Source organism: Oratosquilla oratoria, chromosome 44 (assembly GCF_046742065.1).
Source record: "Oratosquilla oratoria isolate Oo_2021 chromosome 44, ASM4674206v1, whole genome shotgun sequence".
In the NCBI taxonomy this organism is placed as follows: domain Eukaryota; kingdom Metazoa; phylum Arthropoda; class Malacostraca; order Stomatopoda; family Squillidae; genus Oratosquilla; species Oratosquilla oratoria.
In genome coordinates this window covers 29,472,191-29,494,322 of record NC_134820.1, presented here as the reverse complement: position 1 = coordinate 29,494,322, position 22,132 = coordinate 29,472,191, and the positions used below count along the sequence as shown (strand labels likewise).

At 37.7% G+C, this 22,132-nt stretch overlaps 1 protein-coding gene across 1 annotated transcript in view; it reads right to left on the bottom strand.

Moving 5' to 3' along the window:
- Positions 1 to 3,025: 3,025 nt before the first annotated feature.
- The window catches only part of LOC143022203 (TLC domain-containing protein 2-like), a 54,932-nt gene continuing 35,825 nt past the window's right edge, over positions 3,026 to 22,132 (bottom strand). Inside the window, exons 2-6 of the mRNA XM_076180303.1 lie at positions 15,632 to 15,714; positions 8,464 to 8,593; positions 7,482 to 7,711; positions 7,030 to 7,118; positions 3,026 to 5,406 (exon numbers count right to left, since the gene is read on the bottom strand). Coding sequence (XP_076036418.1) covers positions 5,272 to 5,406; positions 7,030 to 7,118; positions 7,482 to 7,711; positions 8,464 to 8,593; positions 15,632 to 15,714 — 667 coding nt within the window. The 3' untranslated portion in view covers positions 3,026 to 5,271. The remainder of the gene's footprint in view (positions 5,407 to 7,029; positions 7,119 to 7,481; positions 7,712 to 8,463; positions 8,594 to 15,631; positions 15,715 to 22,132) is intronic.

Below are 22,132 nucleotides of genomic sequence, written 5' to 3'. Positions count from 1 at the left end.
AGGCAACAATGATCATTGTTATTCAGTAACTATATACCTGTAGTACAAAATTAATGTATTCATTACCTAATAATAGCCACCTCTGAATTTACTGATGCTAACTACTGAAGTTGTAGCAAAATATCAATTGTTATACATGTCAGACTTTTTCAAAACCTGAATTCCAATGGAAATGACAAGGCACAAACAGTTGGTTTTCATTCAAAGAATGCAAAACTTTTTCCCTGAAATATCAGTCGATTCTTTTTCAATGAAATATCAGAGGCAATACTGGCCTTTTCATAATATGGCATATATTGTGGATTTTGTTCTATTTGCTTAACTGAAAGATACAGACGTGGATCTATGCTAATAGAGTCTCAACTATCATTTACAGTTTTAAATTCATTTATGGTTTTAGCTTGGGTGCACTTACTTAACAGTAATATACAGGGAGTGTAGTACCATGTAAAATGTAAAATCATACGATTATGTGTGTATTGTTCCTGATGTTGTTGTGGTTGTTTTTCCCTGGACTGTCTGGCCAAGCAGTCCCATCTACCTGAGGAATGCCATAGCTGGAATGAGTTTTTTCCTCAAATCCCTTATAGTGTATATTGTGTTGTTGGTGTGCATGATTGTGTACAATGCAGTTTTCCATAATGTGTTGTATAGTATAAGGTGAAGTGTTACATCCTGGACAGTTACCTGCAATGCTGTCATCCAGCCTCTTCTGGTAACTTAGAAAGGCTGGATGGTGGCCGTATCGCAGTCTGGTCAGGTGGACTCGGTCCTCTCAGGGGAGAGAGGATTTAGAGGGATGGATATCACGGGGTCAACCATGTCTTGGTGTGGTGGCATCTACATTGTGGGACCATCCCCCAAACTCCAGCATGGAGGAAATTGGGAGCCAAACTATCACAAGAAACCCTTGCCACCTCTGTGGGTGGCACAGCAGTATAACCTGCTGGGTGAGTCACCACATACTATTGTCTAGTATTGTAATTTGTATACACTTTGATATATGCATTGTATATGCAGAAGTAAAGTAGTAATTAATTTTGTATGTTACTGTGTTGTCTCCCTGCACCTTATTTATATATGCATTTGCAGGCCTCTTGATCTCTTTGTTTTTTCATCAATTATTGTTCAAATAAACACCATTGAACCTCAAGTGGACTCAACTATAACCTATTGGCCTACAACAACTGGTAACAGCCATAGGAGCTATGTTCATGGGGTCTCATTTCTTTTTCTCCGACTATTATACCTAATTTCAAATTCACTTATGGTTTTGGTTTGGATTATATCATATCTAGCCTATCTTAGGAGTTGATAACATCTACACCTAAGTCTCTTAATCCAACATTTACCAATTGCCATGTGTGCGGACATTTGGGCCCAGGACATAAATCCATATCAAGAATTGGCTCATGATATAAAATGCCAATTACAGAAGTGGGTTTATGTCCTAAGCCCAAACATTCACACAAATGGCAATTGGCGAGTGTTGGATTAAGAGACTAAAGTGCACAGAAAACTGTGTTTCTCAACATCCTTCAGATTTGTCTTCTGTTTGTTCCCATGACTGTGTGACATCCTAAGATTTTAATCAAGTAATTTGAGGTCCAACCCACAGCTGAATGTACATACATACATACACTCCCCACATACTCCACTCCCATTCACCCCCTTCCCTCCCTCTTATCTTGGCTCCTCCAGGATGAGGGGTCATGCCTGCATCTCACCCACTGCCCTGGGTCAGAGGCAGTGTCGCAAGACACAGCATATCCACAGCAAAGCCGCTTCATTAAATCGGCGACCCCCCCTCTCTGTCCCATCATGCAGAAATGGAGAAGACAGGGAGAAATCCCTTTGGGCTGCGTCAATTTATTTTTCACACACACTCCCTCACGACCTATTCTGCGTGCTATGGTTCTCAGGTTAAGTTTATTTGAACCCTTCTTCACTCAAATTATGTTATCAAACAATTCTAAAAAGTTTCCACTAGATTTTAATTGCATATCAGCCTACCAAGGTATCTTTTCAATTCTAGTTTGGTAGCAAATATATGTATAAAAATATTTTCTTTCCTTTTCTTTGTGCAGTTCATATGATCAGAGCCCAGTGTTCATTAAAAAAAAAAAAAAAAAAAAACATTATACAGAACTGTTAGCCTGTGGAGTACATTTTTCAGTTCAATGTTTATATGCCAAAATGGCATTCATACGGTAGTACAATTATAAATAGAACTGTCTACATTAACATTACAATAATATAAAAATGAATAATTTCAAATTACCTGTACTTACAGCTCCTTTATATAAACAGGCAATATATTACAAAGGTGGTATTTACCTAATCATAACTGTATTTACCTAATTGTAATGGCTACCTCCCTTGTAAGGGGGAAAAAGCCTTTGGTATATGTATGTACCTAATTGTATACAGGCATGTGTTTATGCAATGTCTGCATGAGTTGCAGAAATGCACGAGACATATGCCCTCATTCACGTGCCTCCATGTGTTCTCTGCAGGGAAGACAGGAGCAGTAGGGGTCTGGGAGTCTTGGGTTATGGTACGTATTGTCTGTAAGAACATTTGCTCACAAGTCTGTAGTATTTATCTGCATGTTCACTATACAATAAGTACTAGTACTTGGAGTGGTTTTTATGCCTTTGTTTTTTGCCTATCTCCCTTATAAGGGGGAAAAAGCCTTTGGTATATGTATGTACTTGGAATTTTGTCATTTATGTACTAGCTTGTAGCAAGTGTGAAGTAAAAGCTGGATTGGGATCACGTGTGTATATCTATACCCCATAGCACCCTCCTTTGTTGTAATGACTTGCATCTAGAGCCATCACCATACCCACAAATCAGGTTAGTTACAACTGAATGTGGATGGTTTACATACCAATAGTAACAAAAGAGATTTTCATATCAATAATAATAATAATAATAATACAGTAATATATATATATAAAAAAAAAAAAAAAAAAAAAAAAAAAAAAAAAAAAAAATTATTTTTTAAATAAAAAAAAAAAAAAAAAAAAAAAAAAAAAAAAAAAAAAAAAAAAAATCAAGTTGTCATTAAGCAAAATAAAAGGAAATTGAATCTATATGATACAAAACAAATGTGATACAACACCTCTTAATAAATGGAAGTTAAGGTATGGTCACTTATTCTGAGATGATATACGAGGTCTTAATTTGAACGAAGGACTATTTTCCCTCACTTTTCTCTATAGTCATTCTACAGTATCGAAAGCTCTCCTCTCCCACCCTTCACTATACCCAACTCATTCTTGATCTTCTTCTCATACTAATTTCATCCATTTATTCACAACATTGTTTAATCTTCTTAATTCATATGAGGTAGTGAAGGACCAATGATTGGTAACTGCAAGTCATGGTCCTGCAATCAATGTTCTCTAATTTTCTGCAAGTGTGCACAGAAATTTGTTTGTGTGCAAAGTTTTGTCATTCTTAAAAAGGCAAAGCAGCTGCACACTTATGTGAGTCACCACTGATTAGATACATTGTCTTGATTTTATTTATTTTGTAGTTGTAGCCGAGTGACCCCCCGAATTCTGTGAACTGGTCTGATTATGTTATCCGTGTTTATTATTATTCAGAGTGAAATAGAATGAGTAATTCAGCAGTGACTTCATAGTTTATAGCACAAGTAGTGTAATGCATTGTACATTAGGCATCCAATGCCGCACAAAAGAATTTGACTCGTACTGAAGAGGTTAAGACTTACTTCTCCCCTTACATATCTCATCATCTTAGTTTTACCGACATCTATTTTCAACTTTCTCCTATTGCATACCTTCCCAAATTCTATCAGTCTTAATCCCTCCTGTGACCCTGCCACAAGTAGTGTCATCTCCAAACAACAACTGGCTCATCTCCCATTTTCTCCACTCTCTCCAATCCCCCACCCATTACCCTTGTACCTTTACCACCTCATCCATGGACACATTGAACAGCCATGTCAACATGATACAGCCCTGATGCAGTCCCACTTTTAACCGAGACCACTCACTCTCTCCATTTCCAATCCTATCACAGGCTCTAATAGTCTTGTAAAAACTCTTGACTGCCTTTAACAGCTTTCCCCAAATCCTATATATCTACAGTACCTCCCACAGTGCCTTCCTGTCAACCCTGTCATATGCCTTTTCCAAATCCATAAAGACCCCAAAAAATCCTTAACTTTTGCCAAAGCATTCTCACAAATCTGCTTCACCACAAAACTTTGATCCATACATCCTCTACCTTTCCTAAATCCACACTGCTTCTCACCAATTACTCCCTCTGTTCCTCTCTTAATCCTACCAATCAAAACCCTCCTATAAACCTTTCCAACTACACCCAACAGACTGATCCCTATAAAACTACTACAACCACATGTCCTTTTTTCCTTTGTAAGGTGGTACCTATTCAACTCCAATCCACCATCCTTGTTTCCCTCTCATATTAGCTCCTCATAGATAAATGGTCATCCCAGTTCCCTACCCACTGCCAAGGTCAGAAGTTTTGCAGTAAGACAGAGCATATCCACAGCAAGGCCCCTTCCCTTTATATGGGAGGTAGCTAAGTCAAAGTCACGTGGGTACACCCACCCATTCCACTCCCATCAACCACTCTTGTTTCATTCATCTTAGCTCTTCATGGAGGGTCATCCCTGTCTCCTACCCATTGCCAAGGATAGAAACAATGCAGCAAGACACAGCATATCCACAGCAAGGCTGCTTCACTTATGTATATGAATGTTAGGTAATACAAAAAGAATATGCAAGGAAATGAAAAAAAAAGAAGGAAGGAAATGGAGGAAAAAAAAACGAGGATAATGAAAGGTAGGAAGAAAAGATATTAGAATCTTTAGCAGAAAATAGATGTTTTGGTTTCAGGTCAACATACATTTATGATTTTACAAGTTCATTCAAAGACTTTTAATGTCATAAGATTAGTTCAGGCCACATTTCTAAAGGAGCTGTAAGTTCTATTTTCATAACTGTGGAGACAGTAAAGGCTACCCCCTACAAGGGGGAAGATGCCAATGAACACAAATGATATACATATGTATATATCATATAAATAAACAAACATCTTTCTTTCTCTCTCTATATATATATACACTAGTGCAATTAATAATTTACTTATACACAAACACACAAAAGCATACACATACACATGAAATACATATAATTTCAATGACCATTATATCTTTGTGACACATTGTATAACACAATTTCTAGTATACTAGGAATATAAAAATTCATCTTTTTAAGACCTTAGGTGAATATGAGCTTCTTCACTCATTTCTTCTCTATTTGGTTCAATCATTGCTTTTGCAGTCAATAACAGCCCACCAACAATTTCTTCTTCTTCAAACAATTTCTTCTGGCAGCAGTCTTTAATCTGCAAGGATTGAAAACAAGTAAGCCACCTAGAAAATAAACAATATTTTTTACATAAATGTAAACTGTCTTATGATAAACCACCTGTACTAATGTATATGTTGGAAACGTAGAAACATCAGATTAAGAAGTAGGTAATTTATTCCCAACGTTTCGGGTCCTGTCCACCAAATCATCGGGAATAAATTACCTACTTCTGAGTCCAGTGTTTCTATGTTTCCACCATTACAGTTCCCGGACTCCAGTTTTTTTTTTATACTTATAGAGAGAGTGATCAAATCAAAGCACACCCATACCATAAACACATAAAACCCATTCAAGGGATCAATGACAGGTTCTTGCATGTGGTGGTCCTGCAAGGTGGACAGTAAAACTGTCCATTTTCAAAACCAGTCAACCCCCTTACCTCCATCAAGTGATGCAGCTCTAAGGGGCTGGCACTCAGTTTCCAGACTGGGCCTACGATCTCCATCAACTTCAACTATTTTTTACATTTTTTCATGCACGGGGAGATGACAACCAGCAACTACTCCCTTTGCACTACCGTTTTCAACCAATGACATGGAAACTACCCCATATTAATACAACACAAACATGCCTGAAGCTTCTTCCTAAAGAGATCTGTGGGAGGACCCAAGGATTGCTGTCAGCCACTGTGGGGCTACAAGTTTTCCATTCAATGGAACCTAAGGTACAGTACAATAAAACATTGTTATACATGTTTAAATCTGCTTTTATGTTACCAAACTCAGACACCATAGGATCATCAAATCATCCAAATTTTACATAGTTAATCACATTTAGAACTGGGTCTGATTTAGACATCCTCTTAATAGCCTTAAAAGAAATATTTTTTTCACCTGGAGATTCTACAACATGAACATATTCATTTAGAGTACTTGAATCAAAATAGTTTAATCAGGCTGTTTGTTGGTTATTGTGATTCTTTCAGTAATGGTGTCTGTGATGGATTCCTTGGTGTCTCACAGTTTGTTGGAGAAGAATACACTGTTGTGTCCCAGTGTTACGAGTTCACCTCCTGTAGTGCCTGAATTCCAGATTCTATTAATTGTATATGCATGTTTAAAGGGTGAGAAGCACAATGAATCTAATTAGATGTTGGCTGTAAGATGTACAACTCCTCTGGTGCCTCTCCCCCCCCCCCCAAAAAAAAAAAAAAAAAAAACGACATTTCCCAGGGTTGAACCACCTTTCCACCCCTATCACACCCTCCCAGCTTAGCAGAAGATGCATGCCTAAACTAGAGGGTAGATAGTCTGGGTTCATGAAGATGGAACTAGAGATTGTTTATTGACAAACATTTTTGCACATTTGAGTAAATGAGAAAAATGGGGTATGATGTATGAGGAATTAGGTGGACAAAGTCATAGTCAGGGGGGTAGTGAGACAATGGTCTGGCTAGGCTACAGCCAGTTGAGGAGGAAGTAACTATTCTAAGACGAGACTCCCCTCAATACAGGTTGGTTCCTTATTTGTGCTCCTCACCCAGAGGAAAAATGCAGTATGTCGATACGGAGATATTGTTACAGAGTAGTCTACGATTAGAACAAACCTATAAAGCATGATACTGGTTCGTATGAAGACCTGCACTTCTTAAACTGACCTTTGTGCACTCCATCTTTTTACTCATGAAGTCTGCTATGCATACTCGTGCAAACAGAACGATGTTCATCACCACCATAATTGCAAGTCCTGAAAGATTAACCTGTTTCAATACATTACACCTCTGTATGGAAGATATCTACATCAAAACAGACAGGTAAACATGTAAACAATATTCACCACAAACCTGTATAGGTTATTTTAAACTAAGAATATTGACAATGAATCAAAGTTTAACAAAATTAGGAACTTGGTAGTAATATCACAAGAGCCACCTTATGACATAAGCATTTACCTCATAACTTGATCACATACGGTAGAAAAAACAGCAACAAAGAATAAACAATAAACTTTAGATGAACTGGCAGCTGGTACAGCAAGAAGTTACATATATAAAATTAGAACAGAAAATGAAAAGTACATCTAAGATCAACTTAGCCCTTTCCTACCTACCCACGCTTCCAAGTGTGTATGCTGGCAAAGGAATTTCATCTCTATACAGAACTAGCCAACGTGTCATCCAGCCCAGCACAACAATTCGGAACACAATAAATGTGCCAATATTAAAAAGTGATGTGAGTCTGTAGTATTCATTGTCTTTGGGTACACCAGTGACAATCATGATTTGCCGTATATGTAGGAAGACACTATTAACTTCAACAAACAGTGCCATCACAGCATAACTGCAATAAAGGATAAATTTCTTAGTGATAATGTATACATATGTCAAACAGAACACAATATGCTAATATTGATAAGAAGGGACACATTAATAATACCAATTCTACTCTCATCTAAAGTGAAAATGACTACCTTAACACCTTTAAACATTGTGATGCACTTTATACATTTCAATTACAAATAACAAAATTTCATTATGCTCATGGGCAGAGCATAATCTTAAATTGGGTCTTTTACTTGGCTAGGCCAATCAGTTCTAGATCCATGGTGCAGAAAAAAAATCCTAATTTCCAAGTTAACTCTTGTTTCTTACTCTTCAATCACATCTGTATCTTCCAGTTACTTATTGAGAAAGGATTTTGTCAATGCTGATCACATAAAAATAATGGTCATCAGTTCCATAGGATAACAGAATCTGTATGAACATATTAGACAGCCTAAAACACCAATGAACAGCTCAAATGATTCACCTTAAGATCAAATTCTAAATTACATAGATTGACCACTTTTTTCAAGTTTGTATACTATCATGTTTGCTGTAATCCATAAGAGACACCAGGGGCAATGGATTGATTGATCTCACAATGACATGCAAATTCTTTTATTTGTGTCAAGTTAAACATATTGACATATAAGACTGATAAAACATACATCATTAAATGCACCATCAGGTGAAGGGAAAAAAATCAGTTAATAATTAATGAGTCTGGTACCTCATAATCTAGCTTTATTACTTTCATGTGCCTTTGCTTACCCTGTGAATTGTTTGGTCCATACAGCCAGGCCGAAGCACAAGATGACACAACAGTGGTGACCCATTAACTCAAAAGTTGACCGCTTCCAGTGGTTTTGGGTTAAATCAATTAAATCATGAATGAAGTACCCTGAAGAATAAAATACAAACACTAATACTAAAAAGAAATCATGCAAATAAAACTAATCAAAATGTTAAACAAAATAGCTTTAAGTAAATGTTGAAAGTATTGCCAATATGTATTGTACTTAATCACCAGTTTAATTTTTTTTAGTCTGGCATCAATACTGATGAATAAATAATATCTGCATGTCTGAGATGAATGTAAATAAATGAATATTGAAAATATGATGAAGTAAACAAAAGAAAATTGTGATGACGGACTCTAATAAAAATAAATAAATAAATGCAACTTGCAAAGCAATTTTCAACTTTAAGATAAAACTTACCATAAGTGCATTCAAACATGCTCTCCTTATTTATATTTGAATTTCAATATTATACACATACACATTTGTAGCAGTATACAATCTTTTTTTGTATAAATAAATATCAGGTGATACTGAATTCTCCATGGTGTCTAGCCTAATGATTAGTTTGTCTCCTAGGTCATTCCAGGGGGCCCCAAAGCGGGACCAGAAATCCCCCTTTATTTCTTTCCCGTATTTCTCTGTGCATGCATATATACATATATATATATATATATATTCTTGTAATCTTTTCTTTCTTTGCTCTAATGATGTAATATACGAAAGTACTCTGGTTCATTTAGTTTCTCTTTCCCAGTGGTCACTCTTGCATATCTTATCATCTCAATATTCAACGAACTGCATCTCCCTCTTTGATGACTAGCGTGCACATGCACTCACTGTTTCTCCATTTAGTTTGATGTCTGGAACAAACTAAATGAACAGTGAGTGCCAAAACTATACATGATTTTAAGAACAAACTGGATGCAGAGAGATACAAAAATGGATCACTATGAGTATAGGTAAATACATATGGTGCAGCGTGGTACTGTCGACCAAGATTAGTGTCTCCCTAGGGACTTCCATTGTTCAGTGACCAAGCTCACCGACCTTCTTGGCAATGCCCCTTTTGACAAAAGATTCTTGGCATCACAGGTCAAGCCTCTACCTTGAACAATAGCCCCAGCTGTATCTTGGGACAACACTTACACATTATAGGCCAACACCTCAACCAAGGGAACCCAACTTTCCAAATATTCTTCATTTGGCAACCCTTGTAAATATATACATATAATATGTTTCTGGCAACCCTCCGAGCTTTGCTGAGGGTTTACCATGTATGTAGTAGTTAGATCCTTATTTGAAGAAGTAAAGACAAGAACTATGCCTGAGTTTCTTTCATCACCAATTCCAAATGTAGAGTACCACAACCTAAATTCTGGTGGGCAGCGGTGGGATTACAATTATGGCTATGACACCACACCTACATTCTGGTGGGGAGCGGAGTGATTACGACTACAAAGACTACGACACACCTATATTCTGGAGGGATTCGAATCTACACTACACTCTACAGCCATGGACATCAAAGCAGCAGTGCAACACTAATTCCTTTGAAACACCTTTCAGCTTCCCACTTACGAGCCAAAAGCACCGACATTCTTCGCTGCTTCCCCCACCGCAAACAACTATAACACGAAGCTCTAGTCCTACACTGATCCCTCTTAACTGCATTCTCCACCATGTCAACATAGACAATCTTCAGCCCCTACGGGAAATCTCCACCAGAGGCATTTCTCCACCATCACAATGCCCACTGCTCCACCATGTCCATCAACATAGATGCATTCTCCAACATTATAAGGAAATCTCCATCACAGGCATTACTCCATCGCCATGACAACACAGAGACCTTGGACTACCCTTCTACATCACTGCATGAGTCAGACCATCTCCCCCTCCTCCAACATTGCATCATGCTCCGCCCGATCATCTCTATGCTCCAGACAATTGTTGTGGCATCTAAAAGCAATGCTCCCCTGCTCTCTGCTTCTAAGTTGCACAAGAATCTCTTTCACCTTTATCTCATATTTGTTTATACAAACACATCTTGGTTACATATTTTCTCAATCACCAATGATAACACACTAATTGATCACCCCCTGTTTCCAGCAGTGCATCCTTCCATCTTCTCACCCAACTGCAACCCCGTCACTCATTGGCGTACTCCAACATCACATTGGGTGCGTAGATATTTTTCTGTTCTCAGTGCCACTTAGGAGCAACACAGTCTCCACACATATTTTTTCTTTAACGAATGAATGTGTCCAAAGCCCTCTCTGACATGATAAACCAACCCTATACACGAAGCCAAGCTACATCTCCACCAACCATGTCCCCCCTTCTACTTCTAATTCTTCAGACAATTCAACTCCTACTCACAACACCATGACAACAAACAACCTCATGACAGTCATTCAGGATGAAACAATCCTACCACTCTTTAATGGAACATTCCTGTTCACACCTGCCTCACTGAAGTTCACTCAGAAATACTACATAAGAATGTTACAGATGACAAAACAAAGATATCCACCTTAACATCCATTATATATATATATATATATAAAGACTGACAAATATGGAGGTGAGGTGGCAAAATGAAACATTAAGGCTTGAGTATAGAGTTTTATTCCGAACCAGATGTTTTGACCTCTTGGGCCTTCCTCAAAGGCTTAAAAGCTTACATAAATGATAAACTATGGCACAAATAATTTTTCATGCCAATATTAGTGAAAAATAATTAAGATCATCAGAGATGTTGGTAATTAGTATGACCGCAAATAAATATATAATCATACAACCATGCCCTATATCTTGACACAGACTAAAACAAATTTAGCACTGAAAGCGTTCGGTGTTGCCACATTTCCTCAGGAATTTTCATATTTTGGTAGAAATCTTTATTTTCCAGAATTTGTCCGTAGTTACTGAAGTCTGTTGCTTCAGTGTCAGATTCTCAAGGGTACTTTTTTGAGGCACTGGGGGCATTTGTGACACATTTAAGATTTTTGTTCGTGCTAATACCACGTAATTTCATTTAGCTTGGAGAAAGCTCTAATACAAAAGAGGTCAAATAAATGAATAAATGTAAGATGGGTTTACCACCTGGGCTACCAAAGACCATTATCTTAAAAATAACCTGTGTCTTGATATCAATGACCATGCATTTTAAATCTCTTAAGCCTCTGTAACATGATTATAAAAAATGTATGAAAGAATGGACTATATACAAGTTAAAAAAAATAAAAAAAAAAAAAAAAAAAAAAAAAAAAAAAAAAAAAAAAAAGATAATAATAATATATATATATATTATATATATATATATATATATATATATATATATATATATATATATATATATATATATATATATAAATAAGAATAAATAAAAATAAATAAATGCTATAGATCAGACTTGTGAATACCAAATGATAGAGGTATCCAAAACAAAATGGTAAAGCAGAGTAGTGACTTCCTAAAAATATATATAAATTAAAATACTACTTGCAGAGGAGGAAAGAAGAAAGGAGTTAAGTAAATACCTTAAGGATTGATCCAGGTGATAATCATGTTCTTGGAAAATATTGACTTGGCTGAGGGAACAAATGTTTATGTATATATGTTCCTTCCTATATTATGTGCAAGTACTAAGTAGCAAAGAACTTCATGAATGCTATAAATCTTACATAAGGAAATGGACAAGCTTCATGCCTAGAGTGAGAAATGGTATTTACTTATTAATTACCACATTATCTCTAATAAGGATTTATACTACTGAGATTAAGCTGATAGTATTCATCTTTAAGAATCATCTTAGTTCAAAATGATGTTAATATCTGAATCCTCAAAAGCTTCACTTGTTTCTAGTAAATAGAATCTATTTCCCATAAGCATCATTTACTACAAACTGGTAAGATTATGGCAAAAAAGCCCAGGATATTAATATACAGCTTTCTAAATAGATTCATCCACTTTCGTTATTCAACTTGAAGGAAGAAATGTTGAACCAAATGCCATAAATGAAAGCAAAGTTTGACAGATGGAGACAGAGATAGGATGCCACAATTGTAGTTTTTTATTCATACAATACAACCAGGTTCATATACCCAAATGCCTTTTTCCCATTTTAAAGAGGTGGCCAGCCAAGGTATGCACCCACCCTTTACCCATTGTACACCTGTCAACATCCAGCAGACTGGGTGTAGAAGAATGAATATAGAAAGAAAAGGATAATGTGTGGGTAATTATCCATTATTACATACAAATAATTAGAAGACCATACACTTGGCTAACAGATCTGAACATTGTCTTTAAATACGTGAATGAAGGTAAGGTGCATTGCATACAACAACATAAATCCTCCCCATAGAACAGCACATGAAGAGGATAGGGACACAGTTCTAAGCAAGAGCCCTTAAACCCATCCCATCCAGGATTGTGGGAGAGATGTACTGATTACAGTAGAAGGTTAAGGATTTTATAGCAATTTGGCTGAGGTGTTTGGGATGAATGTTTGAAATCTTGTCTGAACCTTCAGGTTGGGATTTTTTTTATTTTTTTTTTATGGCCCCTGCTGTGTCATCGTCTATTTTGATTTTCCGTACTTCTTTAATTACTCTCCTGCTTCCTGGTATGGTGGGCTTGAAGCTAGTTTAGGAGTAACACATCTGGGACAATGAATTGACTAACTGCTTGACTGACAGAAAGTATGGTGAAAATTTCAATAAAAGAAAATTGACTACAGTTAGGCAGTTGTCCGATGCTTCACCACAGCATCACTAATTCCCCTGGGGTCGCACATGTATCCACCCAGCTGCGTCGAATGGGACAAAGCTTCCTTTAGGAACATACGTGCAGTATCCACCTCTGTCTATATTCCAGTGGCCTGGAAACGCCTTGCGTCTGGCTTCCCAGGCATCGGCACATGGCTCCCTAACGGCTAATTAGAGCACGAGTCATGACTTGACCTGTTATATAAGCTGTATGGAATCGCCGAAGATTCAGATCGCCTCGGAGCATCACGTTGCGAGCCTAGCTCACTGTCTCCGTCGGCGTCTCCTTCCCTCTCCCACGATGGCAAACCGCCTTAGGACGACTTGAAAAGCATCGTCGCTGTCACCTCCCCCTCCCATAGATCGACTGTCGCCACTTGCCTCCCAGATCGACTGTTGCCGCTCGACTACCGCCACTCGACTGCCAGCTGAACTACCACCACTTGCCTGCCAGATCGACCTCCACGTCAACTGCCGCCACTTGCCTGCCAGATCGACTGCTGCTACTTGCTTGCATGGTCGACTGCCCTTGCAGCATATCTGACTTCACTCTCGCCTAACACAGGTATCAATTCGTGACCTACCGCCACTGCCACAAGGAGCAGTGAGCGTCCACTCCTTGACCCACTCACACACTCAACGGAGATCACAAGGTCCCACACCTGGAGTTCGGTAAACTAACAACCTCGACTGTCAAGGTCCCTAGTGCCCTGGGTGGCCTAACGCCCGCTAAGACCATTCTCAAGATATTGCAGCCTCGCTACCGATGCCACCGTGCGACGTGATCCCAGGACGCGCTCAAAGTGCGAGTTCCTTCGAGCAGCCTCCCGAGATGCAACAATCTCCCTGAAGTCATCCAAGACGTACAGGACAACTCCGGTCTCACGGGAGTAGCCGAGCACCCCGAGGCTTGCTATCCTATGACATACGAACCACCAACAGCTACTGCCCCTGCAGTCTACTGTCCAGTTCCACCCCTGTCATGTCCAGGACAAGGACAACTACCTTGGCGATTCTTGTCAAGGCTCCACACGACTTTACCTCCAGCCTTGACTTCCCTGAAGGCATGTTAGGCAGTTGTCCGGCGCCTCATCACAACACCACCAATTTCCCTGGGGACGCACGGGTGGCACAAAGCTCCCTTGAGGAACGCATGTGCAGTGCCCAGATCCGTCTACATTCTGTTCTAGCTAGGTCAGTGGCCTGGGAATGCCTTGCGTCTGGTTTCCCAGGCATCGATCTGACCCGTTATATAAGCTGGACGAAATCGCTAAAGATTCAGATCGCCTTGGAGCATCACGCTGTAAGCCTAGCCTGCTGTATCCGTCACATTCTCCTCCTCTGTTGGCAAACCGCCTTGGGACACGATAAGCATCGCTGTCACCTCCCTCGCCATCCAGCCCCCTTTCTCACTGCCAGAGCGAGCCATTATTCTCTTGGCGCCCAACTCTAATAAATCAACTGTCTCCCCATCAGTGTTTGCCTTCCAGCCGATATCCTGACAACTATTAAACTTAGCTTGAGTATGCTATGGTACTTTGAAGCACACCCTGGCAGAATATTAAAATTGGAGCACTTGCAACACAAAAGTAAGGGAAATTTTTGAATTTGACTAAATAATGACCACACTGGTACAATAAGTTATTTCAGTACAAATGCCAGTACTCTACTTGTCTTCGGTACAAATTTATCAAGTCTTGCTTTATAAAAACAAGTACAACTCTAGTCCTGTAACACTTGACTAACTACAAAAGTTTCGAAAAATTTTTGCTTTCAATCTCCTTTCAGTTTATGCAAATTTATAGAAGTAGTGTAGCAAGGTCATGCCCTGAATAGTTTTCTGTAGAATTCGAGGACCATAAATAATTTTCTTAATATTGTCACCCCGCTGGAACTTGCATTATGGAAATACAACATTAGTAATACTATTACGTCTCTCGTATCTAAGTGTAAATATCTATAAATATTAGTATCATTATTCTATAAAATCTAAATTATAATACGTAAAACAGATTCGTCGTGGTGCTAATGTGTCTTATGTCATTCTTGCATAAAGAATTATGTCTCGCTGAGAAGACGTCGATTTTGGTCACCTATACTCGCATTTTATTTCCAACAAACAAGTCCCGACAGAATTGGAGTTTACTTAATTCCAGCCTTCCTCTCAGCGAACTGTACACTTCACCAAATGTAGTAACATAACACAACATTAGCACCTGGCTACTAAATAGAATTGGATAAAACGGGTTTACCAACGACACATCTTTATGAAATTACAGACAAATAAATAAAAAATAAAATAAATAAATGTGGATGTTGGTGTCATAGAGCTAAGATTTGAAGGAACTGTGATAAAATACTTACCAACAGAAAAGGACACAAGTATATGAGATGAGATGGTATACGTGTTGATGAGATCTTCAGCCATTCTTGGATTCTCATAGAAACTGGAATAAAGAAAATAAGAACATTATTTTACACACACACACATTATTGGCTATTTTTACATGGGGCCAAGAATGGGAAATTAAGTTCAATACAAATATATACATATATATATTATATATATATATATATATATATATATATATATAATATATACATACACACACACATAAATCGATCAAATCTTTCTCTGCTCGCAACAAAATTTTCGTCCGAGTCACTTTTCTTCAAATATATTACAAAGTAATACTTTTGCTGCAAATTAATACTGGGTTAATATTTATATGCATGCGTTGTGTTTCATTACTAACCCGTGCATTTTTTTCAATAATGATGCTTCCAGTTTCTTTTTTACGAATCCCGGTTGATTTCAAAGGCTGCGCATTTTTCACAAGAAATAAAAAATTCTGCAGAACGTTGACGATTTCATTCCCAAGATGATGGCTTTGTTTCCTTTTAAGTTAATGTCTGTTGTATACATTCGTTTAGACATATTGGCAGAGTAAAAACATCAGAAAAAATAAGGCACAATTCTTTCACCAATGAACACACAAACTAAGACTTTGTGGCAATAAACAGCTGTTTAGACGCGACAAATAATTTCGAGTGTCGTCACATGTGATTAGTGTGTGCGTGTCTTTGTCTTAGCAACCTCTATTACACGGGGAAGAATCCCTTGGTGTGATTCACCATGGTCTTGGATCATGTGCTGGACTCGTGATCGACAGTAATAACCTCCCAGATGAGAGCTCAGAGCTCGTATGACCGATCTATGGGTAATGCCCACGAGAGTTGGAGTAACAATCAGCAGCACAGCGATACTGAAATTATTTCAACCCTGGGCGGGATTTGAACCCGGACCGCCGTAGTGGCAGGCGAGAACTCTAACCACTGCGCCACGAGGTTGTGAGTATTTACCTCGTATCTTACGGGGAAGGGAGCTACGTTCGTGTGCTCGCTTCTCTGTATCTCGCCATATCTTATTTGCTCTTAAATTATTGTATTGTCTTAGCACACACTATTGTGTCGTCTACTAAGTATTTCAGCGGCTTTGACCCATCGTTTTTCGCTCATATTTCCGAAATAACCATTCACATCAGTATGATATATTAGCACAGCCTAATTCACACCCGGCCATAATTTTTGACGTTAGAGTGCATTTACAAGTGTATTTAATTACGGCGTTTACTCTTGATATTAAGTGTGTCGTAGCCGACACCCGTGAAATAAATCGAACAGGTGAAGTTGTGACGTCATCACAAACTACCTCGTGTATCCCAACTTCACTTGTTCGATTTACTTCACGAGTGTCGGCTACGACACACACAATATCAAGCGTAAACACCGTAATTAAATACACTTGTGAATACACTATAACGTCAAAAATTATGGCCGGGTGTGAATTAGGCTGTGCTAATATACCATGCTGATGTGAATGATTATTTCGGAAATATGAGCGAAAAACGATGGGTCAAAGCCGCTGAAATACTTGGTAGTATGTTCCATGCATCCAACACTGAGGAGAAAGCTGTTCTTTTTCAGGTCTCTTCTATAACTGTCTTTTCTGAGCTTCCTTCCATGTCCTCTTGTGTTTCTCTTATCCCAATGGAGTAAGTTTTCTCTATCAAGGATTTCCATACCGCAAATAAGTCACCTCTTTCTCTTCTTTGTTCCGGAGTCGGTAATTCTAGTTTTGACAATCTCTCTTAATTCTGTAGATGGTCAACAAGTCACCTCTTTCTCGTGTGTGTGTGTGTGTGATTCACCTTGGTCTTTGGATTACGTGTTAGACTCGTGATCGACAGCTATTTCCCTCCCGGAAGAGAGCTCAGAGCTCGTATGACCGATCTATGGGTAATGCTATGACCTTACACGCACACACACACACACCCAACGCCCCGCCCACGAGAGTCGGAGTAACGACCCGAAGCGCAGCGATACCCAATTAATTTCAGCCCTGGGCAGGATTCGAACCAGGTACCGCCGGCACCGCCGAACGACAGTCTGGGACTCTACCAACCGCACCACCGAGTCGTGTGTGTGTGTGCGCGCGCGCATGAGAAGAGGTCAGAAGAAGGAAAGAGGGAGATTACAGCAATATAATTACCTTTGTAACAATATATTTATTTCCATATTCTCCTCAGCCGCTTTTAAGGACAAAACTGGTGTTCTTTGACACCTTTTATCAACGCCTAAAGGTTCCCTAACCTCTTAGGAATCAGGTTACGTTCAGCGACACCTTACATCGTACGTTCTTATCCAGGTTTACCTTTCTATATCTAGCACCCCTAGAAAAAAATTAACATGTTCTAGCACCCCCTATATAGTAATATTTCATATGAAGTTGAAGACATTTTTACTAAATGTGAGCAACAATTTTATTTAAGCTAATTTTTGAATGACATGGAAAGGAAGAAAATACAAAAGTTACAACAAATTCAAATACGAACAAATAGTACACGAAAATTAAGCTTTTCATTCAGTTTAAGTGTAAATAATAATAATAATAATGATAATAATAATTAATAATAAAACGAACAAAAACAAAAAAATGTAAATTTAAATTTAATTACTTTTTTGTTTTTGTTTTTTGGTTACGATTTTGTTAAATCGTGCAGTTTGTTGCTTATAGCCATCCGCATGTCTGCCTCTGGATTTATGCGATTTCTATCTTTTGTCTTGATTGACAAAAGATAACTAAATCTAGATTCACAAAATATGTCGTCCTAAATGGAATATGGACATTAGTGTTTTTTTCACAAAGTCTTGGAAACATTCATTGATGAACACCAATACAGAACATTCTTTATTTCAAATTGCATTTCAAGAGGACGATTTGTCCGCAAATCAATAAGATCTTCCTTCAGTTTTTCATTTCTCTGACATATTATCCAAATTGTAGGAATATGGACTATTGATCCCTACTTCTGAAATCTTCAGTTCGCCAACTGCAAAATACCCATCAAACTATTTTGACAGCATTTTCAAATGATCCACAATTTCAAGTGATGGAAAATTTGAAATATTACCTCTTTTCATCCGTCGACGTCAATTAGGTAACTTTTCTTTGAAACCATTCAACTTTTCGTAACATTTCAATATGTTCATCTCTCCCTTGAAGAGACACTCAGATCATTCTTCATACGAGTGACAATGTTAGCCATGTAACCCAGTATTTGCATGAAATTGTGTTATTTCAGTTCTCCAAGCAAATTAGTCATACCACCCCCCCAAAAAAAAAAAAAAAAAAAATCGGTGGTATTCTTAGAAAAAAAATTCTTTACATCCTTGGAAGGCAAAGATTTATACAAGGAAATATTTTTTTAAGAATACCACCGCAAGAATCTTACTATGACATTCTTTTTATTTTATTTTTTATTATTATTATTTTTTTTTTTTTAAGAATAGCACCGTAAGAATCTTTCGGTGACATTCTTAAAACAAATATTTCCATATATAAATCTTTCTCTTCCAAAGATTTATACAAGATTTATATAAGGAAATATTTCTTAAGAATATCACCGTTTATTTTTTTCCGCAATTCGGAAAAGTGGGATTAAACTCGCCCTCATGGAACCCAGCGGAGACTCGTGTAGAAAAGCAAGGCTATGTTCATTTTCCTGATTACAAAGGATTACAAAGGCGGAGCATGCCAACAGGGGACCTTTTGGTCCATATCTAGGTCGGATGCGAAAAAAATCGTAATAGAATAAAAAAAAAACTATGATAATGTATGCAACAAACAAAATACATGAATAAATGCATAGGTATAGTTGAATAACAAACAAACAGGTAAACAGTAAATAGTAATAAATTGACACATAGCTAATAATAAATGAAAATAAAACGACAAATGATAAAGATAAAACAAATAATATAAAATAAATCGTAATTACAGCATCTTGCTTAGATATTTATCTAAATTAGTCTTAAAGCTTCGAACTGAACTACATTGCATTACCTGTGCAGGAAGTTTATTCCATTCATTAACTACACGGTTGGCAAAGTTGTTTCTACCTACTTCCAAATTGAATCTATTTCTGGATAGTTTGAGACCATTGTTTCTTCACAAAACAACTTAAAGATGCGATGGTTCAGAGCAGGACTCCTAATCCAGCTGATAGTCAACAGCAATGGTTTGTCGACAGAAACGAAACCTTATATATACATATATATATATATATTTTTTTTTTTTTAAGTTTTCAGTGTTTCAAAATCATGGCCTTCAACATCGCCTCCACCGTCTTTCTTGTTAAAATGCTCTTACAGCATAGATAACTTTAAATTTAAATTGGAAAACAAAGCATTAAAAGGTATGTACTGTATTTTTTTTTGCAAATAATCATTTCCCGCGCCAATGAATCCAAAGCGCACGTCGTCATCATTCCATTTCATTTTCTTGACATGAAAGGTTAATAATTTGTAAAAGAAACAGAAAAGATGAATTACTGAAGGATTGATGGCGATTTCTAGTCTTGCTACATTTCTGGTGCCATCGAGAAGGAAAGTAGATTTTTGTATTGGGCTAGTGTTTTTCTTGGATCTTAAAATGGACATAATATTGCTCAATGGAAATTATATCGCAGAGAATATCATCAGAATAAGCCCCCTTCACAATGCTGGAGGGTAGGTTTCGGTATAACGTCTCATTTTTCTGGCGCTACTGTCATCCAATATACTTGTGTGAAAGAGGCCTCAGAATAAAACTCACCCAAAACAAATTTACTTTTGGACCGACTGGTCGATGTGGGAACGCATGCTTGTTCGTAAGAAGAATGTAAACAGTAGCCGACAGGAAGCAGCGCTGCGTATTTTCAGTTGTCAATCTGAATAATATCCATATTATCTTGTAAACATATTATTAAAATACATTCTTATATTATTTCCATGCACTATGCTTTCATTTCCAGTAATAGTGTTGTTGTTAATATAGTTAACATAGTAAAGCTCAGACATATTTGGGTTACTGGTTTACATTACATCGTTATCAGTACTGGACCAAGGTCCTACCCGTTTTCTGTTATCGTATTTATGGTTTAAGGTTACACACGGGGAGTCTGAGAACTTACTTGTTTCTGTTCTCAGACCTTGGTGGTCCGAAGTTAAAGAGAAATCTTGATGGCTTCCGACAAGAACCCTAAAAGTCCTATGCCGAGGTTTCTTGAGAGAAGCGTCTGGTACCAGAGCTGAAGATGGTCTCTCGTTCAGTAGACGAAAAGCAGTGTCGTTCGCTACTCTTACGTGTTCATACCTTCAAAGCTACGGGACAACTTCTACTTTAAGCAAATTCTCAACGTTCCCGATTTATAAACCAAAATTACGTCATAGGTTTAATAAAATAAAGAGGGAGGGGAGTTTAATTGTATCTTAATTAAAGTTACGATAGTGTGGTTCGTAGTTTCAGGAAAGGTTTCTGAATCGTAATTAAACAAGCCTTGAGGGAAATCGCCGTAACTTAAGGTAAACAATGCAATTCCCTAACAATAATTACCACACTGTAGATCAGTATGTTGCACTGGGTAACTTAACAAAAGAGTAGTTTTCTCTTCCGCTGCCGTTAATGTGGTTGAAGATTGAAATCTATTTATTTAAAAATTGCAAAATCCAAGGCTTCGCACCTGCCTTGATATTCTTTTTACCGCATCGTATTAGTAAGACCTCCAAGCTACCTTATCAGCGCTAAGCCATTCTGATTTTGACGGTAGAACCGTTACTCATGATCGGGGTAAATCCCCAGGGCAATATAAGAAGACTAAACAACAGGTAGTTTTGGATATTCAATGCCAACGCTCCCCAGAAGAGAACAAGTGGCAACCTAGGCTAGCGTGAAGCAATTAAAGGTGAAGTCTAGGCCGGCGCGTAGCTCTCTTCCCGGACCCAACGACTCTCTGCCTTCACTGTTTGTCAGGCCAAGGTCTAAGTGTCAGGCCATTGACCCGTTCGATCAGTTTCTCGACATTTTTACCCTTGCGTAACCTTTAAAATAAACTACATGTCTCAAGGAACATCTGTGAAAAAAAGCATATACCATATTTTTCTCATTTTATTTTCATCGTAATAATAGATTAGATGGGATGATGCCTATATCACATTATTACAATAACCAAGAATATGTCGTGCGTGTTTAATTATATTACGTATATGAAATTAAATAAAACACATTTACCATATCTTTCTCATTTTATTTCCGTCGTAATAATAGATTAGATAGGATGTCTATATTACATTATTACAATAATCAAGAATATGTCGTGCGTGTTTAATTATATGAAATTAAATAAAAAATCAAAAGTGCATTAGCTTATCTCACTTGTTCTCGCGGAACCCTTAGGGACCTTTTGCGGAACATTTGGGTTCCGGGGAGCCTTGGTTGAGAAACGTGACTTAGTTGCATCATCAGAGTGAGGCTATCGATAATGA